Source organism: Oncorhynchus nerka, unplaced genomic scaffold, assembly GCF_034236695.1.
Source record: "Oncorhynchus nerka isolate Pitt River unplaced genomic scaffold, Oner_Uvic_2.0 unplaced_scaffold_1350, whole genome shotgun sequence".
Classification (NCBI taxonomy): domain Eukaryota; kingdom Metazoa; phylum Chordata; class Actinopteri; order Salmoniformes; family Salmonidae; genus Oncorhynchus; species Oncorhynchus nerka.
In genome coordinates, this window is record NW_027039997.1 from 47,501 (window position 1) to 57,500 (window position 10,000).

Below are 10,000 nucleotides of genomic sequence, written 5' to 3' on the forward strand. Positions count from 1 at the left end.
CTATGTAGCTAGCTATGTGTGTAGCCATACTGCTATGTAGCCATGCAGCTATGTGTGTAGCCATACAGCTATGTAGCTATGTGTGTAGCCATACTGCTATGTAGCTATGTGTGTAGCCATACAGCTATGTAGCTATGTGTGTAGCCATACTGCTATGTAGCTATGTGTGTAGCCATACTGCTATGTAGCTATGTGTGTAGCCATACTGCTATGTAGCTATGTGTGTAGCCATACTGCTATGTAGCTATGTGTGTAGCCATACAGCTATGTAGCTATGTGTGTAGCCATACTGCTATGTAGCTATGTGTGTAGCCATACTGCTATGTAGCTATGTGTGTAGCCATACTGCTATGTAGCTATGTGTGTAGCCATACTGCTATGTAGCTATGTAGCTATGTGTGTAGCCATACTGCTATGTAGCTATGTAGCTATGTGTTTAGCCATACTGCTATGTAGCTATGTGTGTAGCCATACTGCTATGTAGCTATGTAGCTATGTGTGTAGCCATACTGCTATGTAGCTATGTAGCTATGTGTGTAGCCATACTGCTATGTAACTATGTGTGTAGCCATACTGCTATGTAACTATGTGTGTAGCCATACTGCTATGTAGCTATGTGTGTAGCCATACTGCTATGTAGCTATGTAGCTATGTGTGTAGCCATACTGCTATGTAGCTATGTGTGTAGCCATAATGCTATGTAGCCATGCAGCTATGTGTGTAGCCATACTGCTATGTAGCTATGTGTGTAGCCATACTGCTATGTAGCTATGTAGCTATGTTTGTAGCCATACTGCTATGTAGCTATGTGTGTAGCCATAATGCTATGTAGCCATGCAGCTATGTGTGTAGCCATACTGCTATGTAGCTATGTAACTATGTGTGTAGCCATACTGCTATGTAGCTATGTAACTATGTGTGTAGCCATACTGCTATGTAGCTATGTGTGTAGCCATACTGCTATGTAGCTATGTGTGTAGCCATACTGCTATGTAACTATGTGTGTAGCCATACTGCTATGTAACTATGTGTGTAGCCATACTGCTATGTAACTATGTGTGTAGCCATACTGCTATGTAACTATGTGTGTAGCCATACTGCTATGTAGCTATGTGTTTAGCCATACTGCTATGTAGCTATGTAGCTATGTGTGTAGCCATACTGCTATGTAACTATGTGTGTAGCCATACTGCTATGTAGCTATGTAGCTATGTGTTTAGCCATACTGCTATGTAGCTATGTAGCTATGTGTTTAGCCATACTGCTATGTAGCTATGTAGCTATGTGTGTAGCCATACTGCTATGTAGCTATGTGTGTAGCCATACTGCTATGTAGCTATGTGTTTAGCCATACTGCTATGTAGCTATGTGTTTAGCCATACTGCTATGTAGCTATGTAGCTATGTGTTTAGCCATACTGCTATGTAGCTATGTAGCTATGTGTGTAGCCATACTGCTATGTAACTATGTGTGTAGCCATACTGCTATGTAGCTATGTGTGTAGCCATACTGCTATGTAGCTATGTGTGTAGCCATACTGCTATGTAGCTATGTGTGTAGCCATACTGCTATGTAGCTATGTAGCTATGTGTTTAGCCATGCTGCTATGTAGCTATGTGTGTAGCCATACTGCTATGTAGCTATGTGTGTAACCATACAGCTATGTGTGTAGCCATACTGCTATGTAGCCATACTGCTATGTAGCTATGTGTGTAACCATACTGCTATGTAGCTATGTGTGTAGCCATACTGCTATGTAGCTATGTAACTATGTGTGTAGCCATACAGCTATGTAGCTATGTAGCTATGTGTGTAGCCATACTGCTATGTATCTATGTATGTAGCCATACTGCTATGTAGCTATGTGTGTAGCCATAAAGCTATGTAGTTATGTAGCTATATATGTAGCCATACTACTATGTAGCTATGTAGCTATGTATTTAGCCATACTGCTATGTAGCTATGTGTGTAGCCATACTGCTATGTAGCTACGTAGCTATGTGTGTAGCCATGCTGCTATGTAGCTATGTAGCTGTGTGTGTAGCCATACAGCTACGTAGCTATGTGTTTAGCCATACAGCTACGTAGCTATGTGTGTAGCCATACTGCTATGTATCTATGTATGTAGCCATACTGCTATGTAGCTATGTGTGTAGGCATACTGCTATGTAACTATGTGTGTAGCCATACTGCTATGTAGCTATGTAGCTAGCTATGTGTGTAGCCATACAGCTATGTAGCTATGTAGCTAGCTATGTGTGTAGCCATACTGCTATGTAGCTATGTAGCTATGTGTTTAGCCATACTGCTATGTAGCTATGTGTGTAGCCATACTGCTATGTAGCTATGTGTGTAGCCATACTGCTATGTAGCTATGTAGCTAGCTATGTGTTTAGCCATACTGCTATGTAGCTATGTGTGTAGCCATACTGCTATGTAGCTATGTGTGTAGCCATACTGCTATGTAGCTATGTGTGTAGCCATACTGCTATGTAGCTATGTGTGTAGCCATACTGCTATGTAGCTATGTAGCTAGCTATGTGTTTAGCCATACTGCTATGTAACTATGTGTGTAGCCATACTGCTATGTAGCTATGTGTGTAGCCATACTGCTATGTAGCTATGTGTGTAGCCATACTGCTATGTAGCTATGTGTGTAGCCATACTGCTATGTAGCTATGTAGCTATGTGTGTAGCCATACTGCTATGTAACTATGTGTGTAGCCATACTGCTATGTAACTATGTGTGTAGCCATACTGCTATGTAGCTATGTGTGTAGCCATACAGCTATGTAGCTATGTGTGTAGCCATACAGCTATGTAGCTATGTGTGTAGCCATACTGCTATGTAACTATGTGTGTAGCCATACTGCTATGTAGCTATGTGTGTAGCCATACAGCTATGTAGCTATGTGTGTAGCCATACTGCTATGTAACTATGTGTGTAGCCATACTGCTATGTAGCTATGTAGCTAGCTATGTGTGTAGCCATACAGCTATGTAGCTATGTAGCTAGCTATGTGTGTAGCCATACAGCTATGTAGCTATGTAGCTAGCTATGTGTGTAGCCATACTGCTATGTAGCTATGTAGCTAGCTATGTGTGTAGCCATACAGCTATGTAGCTATGTAGCTAGCTATGTGTGTAGCTACATAGCTGAATGGCTGAAACAGAGAGTGAGAGAGGTGGAGTGAGAGAGAAACAGAGAGAGAGAGAGAGGTGGAGTGAGAGAGAAACTTGCTTGACTGAATTTTCTGGAGTTGTAATTATTTTTTCCTGATTTTCTTAATAACTGTAAGGTGTAAATAGCATCTCGTTCCTGGAGGCTGTTGCCGTAGGGATAACTAAAATATACTGTACCGGTATGTGTGGAGAAATAAAACAGTTGATTTGATCACAGAGTGATAGTCACAGACGAGAAAGAGAGAGAGATGAGAGACAGAAGGGGGGTGTTGCATGGGTCCACCCCAGCTACTTTCTTCAGAGAATGGCAACGCAGCCATACCCCCCTTCTGTCTCTCATCTCTTTCTCGTCTGTGACTACCACTCTGTGATCAAATCAACTGTTTTATTTCTCATTGATTTTACAGGTCAATTACTTCTAGGCTTGAATCTGCAGTCGGCAGGGAGCTCTCATTCTCTCTCGATAGACACACACACGCACACACACAAACACAAACACATTTAAATACACAGACATTCACACCAATTCACACTTGTCTGACGTCCCAGCTACTGGTGTGTAAATGAGTCTAAGAAAGGAGAGAGGGATGGGGGGAGGGAGTTAGGGGGGAGGGAGGGCTAGGCAGCAGAGAGGTGAAGTCCTCTGTTGGATTAGTGGAAGCTCCTTGAGCCAATCTGCATGTGAATGGCTGTGAACTGCTTTAGCCATCACGCCCGCCCTCACACTCACACAGAGAGAGACAGACAGACAGCGAGGTAGTGCAAGAGAGAGGGAGAAAGCCAGACAGAGAGACAGAGACAGACAGACAGCGAGGTAGTGCAAGAGAGAGGGAGAAAGCTAGACAGAGAGAGAGAGAGGGAGAAAGCCAGACAGAGAGACAGACAGAGACAGAGAGAGGTAGAGGAATTAGAGGCATCAGCTCAAATCCTCCCCATCGCCTCTCCAGCTCAGGAAAGCGAGTGAGTGGATAAACTGAGCAAAGAAAGAGAAGCAAAATAAGGACTTTCTTCTTCTCTGCCTGGTGGGCAGGCAGCTGTATGGTTGGGGACTGGGGCGTGGAGAGAGAGAACAGGAATCAGACTGGCTTTTGTGAATGAGAGAAGGTAGGAATCTTTTATATCCTCCCCCCGCGGCCTCTATGGGCCGATCTCAATGCCTCTTCAAACCATGAGACCTGACTGGATCGATCCACTTTGGGAAAAGGGGTGGGGGGGGGACAACATTCTGGACCTGGCTGTTTTACAATGCATGTTTTTTCTGAATAATGGGATTGTCTTCAAAAGTGAAATGAAAAGAATGTCTTGGTTTAATTTGAACAGCTGTGTATGTTTTGGTGTATTGATGTTGAGAAATATTTAGGAGGAAGGTTTCTGTTGTTAGTTGTTGACTAGTGAATGTTTTGTGGTTGTGGCCATGTGATACAGCACATGTTGCTGAATCTCACTGCTCTTTCATATGTAAAGTGTGGCACCATTTTACCAGCGCTGTGTCTCTACCCCCTCTGTCACTGTGGAGCTAACTGTTGCTCAACACTCTTGTGTGTGTGTGTGTCTGTGCGCGTGTGTGTATGTGTGTGTGTGTGTGTGTGTGTGTGTGTGTGTGTGTGTGTGTGTGTGTGCGTGCGTGCGTGTGCGTGTATGTGTGCGTGTGTGTGTGTGCGTGCGTGCGTGTGTGTGTGTGTGTGTATGTATGTGTGTGTGTGTGTGTGTGTATGTATGTGTGTGTGTGTGTGTGTGTATGTATGTGTGTGTGTATGTGTGTGTGTGTGTATGTGTGTGTGTGTGTGTGTGTGTGTGTGTGTATGTATGTGTGTGTGTGCGTGTGTTCTTTTGAGGAAAGACATGTGTTATCACATCATCTGTGGTTCTACTCTGAGGAACATGCCGGACTACAGAGATGTGCTGATTCAGTGTTGATCCACTAACCATGTAGAGCTGCGTTCAACATCTAATGAGTTCACTGTTCAGTCAGATGATGATTCCCCTGATTCATCAGTATTTATTCATAGGGGACAGAGGAAGCCCTGGTTAAACTGATTCATCAGTATTTATTCATAGGGGACAGAGGAAGCCCTGGTTAAACTGATTCATCAGTATTTATTCATAGGGGACAGAGGAAGCCCTGGTCAAACTGATTCATCAGTATTTATTCATAGGGGACAGAGGAAGCCCTGGTTAAACTGATTCATCAGTATTTATTCATAGGGGACAGAGGAAGCCCTGGTTAAACTGAAGCAGTAGAGGAAGCAGTAGAGGAGGCAGTAGAGGAAGCAGTAGAGGAAGCAGTAGAGGAAGCAGTAGATGAAGCAGTAGATGAAGCAGTAGAGGAGGCAGTAGAGGAAGCAGTAGAGGAAGCAGTAGAGGAAGCAGTAGATGAAGCAGTAGATGAAGCAGTAGAGGAAGCAGTAGATGAAGCAGTAGAGGAAGCAGTAGAGGAGGCAGTAGATGAAGCAGTAGAGGAAGCAGTAGATGAAGCAGTAGAGGAAGCAGTAGATGAAGCAGTAGAGGAGGCAGTAGAGGAAGCAGTAGAGGAAGCAGTAGAGGAAGCAGTAGAGGAAGCAGTAGATGAAGCAGTAGAGGAAGCAGTAGAGGAAGCAGTAGATTAAGCAGTAGATGAAGCAGTAGAGGAGGCAGTAGAGGAGGCAGTAGCGGAAGCAGTAGAGGAAGCAGTAGAGGAAGCAGTAGATTAAGCAGTAGAGGAGGCAGTAGAGGAGGCAGTAGCGGAAGCAGTAGAGGAAGCAGTAGATGAAGCAGTAGAGGAAGCAGTAGAGGAAGCAGTAGAGGAAGCAGTAGAGGAAGCAGTAGATGAAGCAGTAGAGGAGGCAGTAGATGAAGCAGTAGATGAAGCAGTAGAGGAAGCAGTAGAGGAAGGAGTAGATGAAGCAGTAGATGAAGCAGTAGAGGAAGCAGTAGAGGAAGCAGTAGAGGAAGCAGTAGAGGAAGCAGTAGAGGAGGCAGTAGATGAAGCAGTAGATGAAGCAGTAGATGAAGCAGTAGAGGAAGCAGTAGAGGAGGCAGTAGATGAAGCAGTAGATGAAGCAGTAGAGGAAGCAGTAGATGAAGCAGTAGATGAAGCAGTAGAGGAAGCAGTAGATGAAGCAGTAGATGAAGCAGTAGATGAAGCAGTAGAGGAAGCAGTAGATGAAGCAGTAGAGGAAGCAGTAGAGGAAGCAGTAGATGCTGAAACTGTCGTCTCGCCAAGAGACAGGTTCAGAAAGAAGCCCTGGTTAAACTGGGCGGCCATCTTGAACCAAAAATAAACACACCTACGTCTCACTACAACAGGTAACACACCTACGTCTCACTACAACAGTAAACACACCTACGTCTCACTACAACAGTAAACACACCTACGTCTCACTACGTCTCACTACAACAGTAAACACACCTACGTCTCACTACGTCTCACTACATCAGTAAACACACCTACGTCTCACTACGTCTCACTACAACAGTAAACACGCCTACGTCTCACTACAACAGTAAACACACCTACGTCTCACTACAACAGTAAACACACCTACGTCTCACTACAACAGTAAACACACCTACGTCTCACTACAACAGTAAACACACCTACGTCTCACTACAACAGTAAACACACCTACGTCTCACTACAACAGTAAACACACCTACGTCTCACTACAACAGTAAACACACCTACGTCTCACTACAACAGTAAACACGCCTACGTCTCACTACGTCTCACTACAACAGTAAACACACCTATGTCTCACTACAACAGTAAACACGCCTACGTCTCACTACGTCTCACTACAACAGTAAACACGCCTACGTCTCACTACAACAGTAAACACACCTACGTCTCACTACAACAGTAAACACGCCTACGTCTCACTACGTCTCACTACAACAGTAAACACGCCTACGTCTCACTACAACAGTAAACACACCTACGTCTCACTACAACAGTAAACACGCCTACGTCTCACTACAACAGTAAACACACCTACGTCTCACTACAACAGTAAACACGCCTACGTCTCACTACAACAGTAAACACGCCTACGTCTCACTACAACAGTAAACACGCCTACGTCTCACTACAACAGTAAACACACCTACGTCTCACTACAACAGTAAACACGCCACGTCTCACTACAACAGTAAACACGCCTACGTCTCACTACAACAGTAAACACGCCTACGTCTCACTACAACAGTAAACACGCCTACGTCTCACTACAACAGTAAACACGCCTACGTCTCACTACAACAGTAAACACGCCTACGTCTCACTACAACAGTAAACACACCTACGTCTCACTACAACAGTAAACACGCCTACGTCTCACTACAACAGTAAACACACCTACGTCTCACTACAACAGTAAACACACCTACGTCTCACTACAACAGTAAACACGCCTACGTCTCACTACAACAGTAAACACGCCTACGTCTCACTACAACAGTAAACACGCCACGTCTCACTACAACAGTAAACACGCCTACGTCTCACTACAACAGTAAACACGCCTACGTCTCACTACAACAGTAAACACACCTACGTCTCACTACAACAGTAAACACGCCTATGTCTCACTACAACAGTAAACACACCTACGTCTCACTACAACAGTAAACACGCCTACGTCTCACTACAACAGTAAACACGCCTACGTCTCACTACAACAGTAAACACACCTACGTCTCACTACAACAGTAAACACGCCTACGTCTCACTACAACAGTAAACACACCTACGTCTCACTACAACAGTAAACACGCCTACGTCTCACTACAACAGTAAACACACCTACGTCTCACTACAACAGTAAACACGCCTACGTCTCACTACAACAGTAAACACACCTACGTCTCACTACAACAGTAAACACGCCTACGTCTCACTACAACAGTAAACACACCTACGTCTCACTACAACAGTAAACACGCCTACGTCTCACTACAACAGTAAACACACCTACGTCTCACTACAACAGGTAACACACCTACGTCTCACTACGTCTCACTACATCTCACTACGTCTCACCACGTCTCACTACGTCTCACTAAGTCTGATGTTAATGGCATCCAGTTGGATGAGGATGGACCATCAACAGGAGTTTACATGTATAGAAACTATTATCTTATCGTCCTCTGCAGAAGCAGGAAATGTGAATTATAATTCATAGACATGTTTGTAAAGGTTGATAAAAAATGTTTTTCATCTCTCCTCTTCTCTGTTCATCATCTCTCCTCTCCTCTCCTCTGTTCATCATCTCTCCTCTCCTCTGTTCATCATCTCTCCTCTCCTCTCCTCTGTTCATCATCTCTCCTCTCCTCTGTTCATCATCTGTTCTCTCCTCTCCTCTGTTCATCATCTCTCCTCTCCTCTGTTCATCATCTCATCTCGCCTCTGTTCATCATCTCTCATCTCCTCTGTTCATCATCTCTCCTCTCCTCTGTTCATCATCTCATCTCTCCTCTGTTCATCATCTCTCATCTCCTCTGTTCATCATCTCTCCTCTTCTCTGTTCATCATCTCTCCTCTCCTCTGTTCATCATCTCTCCTCTCCTCTGTTCATCATCTCTCCTCTCCTCTGTTCATCATCTCATCTCTCCTCTGTTCATTATCTCTCCTCTCCTCTGTTCATCATCTCTCATCTCCTCTGTTCATCATCTCTCCTCTCCTCTGTTCATCATCTCATCTCTCCTCTGTTCATCATCTCATCTCTCCTCTGTTCATTATCTCTCCTCTCCTCTGTTCATCATCTCTCATCTCCTCTGTTCATCATCTCTCCTCTTCTCTGTTCATCATCTCTCCTCTCCTCTGTTCATCATCTCTCCTCTCCTCTGTTCATCCTCTCTCCTCTCCTCTGTTCATCATCTCTCATCTCCTCTGTTCATCATCTCTCCTCTTCTCTGTTCATCATCTCTCCTCTCCTCTGTTCATCATCTCTCCTCTCCTCTGTTCATCCTCTCTCCTCTTCTTTGTTCATCATCTGTTCTGTTTCTTCTCTCCTCTGTTCATCATCTCTCCTCTCCTCCCCTCTGTTCATCATCTCTCCTCTCTGTTCATAATCTGTTCTGTTTCTCCTCTCCTCTGTTCATCATCTCTCCTCTCCTCTGTTCATCATCTATCCTCTCCTCTTCTCTGTTCATCATCTGTTCTGTTTCTCCTCTCTAAGGCCCCTTCGTGTGACCTGTTGTCTCTCCTCCAAATTGCCTGGACAAAGGTTCTGTCACTCCTTCTCTCCGTCTCCTTCTCTCCCTGTCCGGCACTCTCATCACTTCTGCTGTTCTGTTTGCTTTTCTCATGCATCTCAGAGATGTGTGTGTCTACTCTCTGTTTGTCTTGGACCCCATAGTGTGTCCCCGTCTCTCTAGCTGTACAGGGCTTTACTAGGTCCATGTCTGTATCTCTCTCTAGCTGTACAGGGCTTTACTAGGTCCATGTCTGTATCTCTCTCTAGCTGTACAGGGCTTTACTAGGTCCATGTCTGTATCTCTCTGGCTGTACAGGGCTTTACTAGGTCTATGTCTGTATCTCTGGTTATACAGGGCTTTTCTAGGTCCATGTCTGTATCTCTCTGGCTGTACAGGGCTTTACTAGGTCCATGTCTGTATCTCTCTGGCTGTACAGGGCTTTACTAGGTCCATGTCTGTATCTCTCTGGCTGTACAGGGCTTTACTAGGTCTATGTCTGTATCTCTGGCTGTACAGGGCTTTTCTAGGTCCATGTCTGTATCTCTCTAGCTGTGCAGGGCTTTACTAGGTCCATGTCTGTCTCTCTCTAGCTGTACAGGGCTTTAGTAGGTCCATGTCTGTATCTCTCTAGCTGTACAGGGCT

General features: G+C 44.6%; 1 protein-coding gene and 1 pseudogene across 3 annotated transcripts in view; one reads left to right on the top strand and one right to left on the bottom strand.

The window, feature by feature from the left end:
• LOC135568891 (neuronal-specific septin-3-like) overlaps window positions 1-10,000 on the top strand; it is an 84,467-nt gene that overhangs the window by 3,247 nt on the left and 71,220 nt on the right. The window contains exon 1 of one of the 3 annotated variants that reach the window (XM_065015673.1): window positions 4,049-4,287. The exons of the other annotated variants lie outside the window; for them this stretch is intronic. Within the exon in view, the coding sequence (XP_064871745.1) occupies window positions 4,278-4,287 (10 nt within the window). The 5' untranslated portion in view covers window positions 4,049-4,277. Of the gene's footprint in view, window positions 1-4,048; window positions 4,288-10,000 lie in introns of those variants that run through there. 3 annotated transcript variants of the gene reach the window in all.
• Window positions 5,408-6,427, bottom strand: LOC135568892 (platelet binding protein GspB-like; annotated as a pseudogene).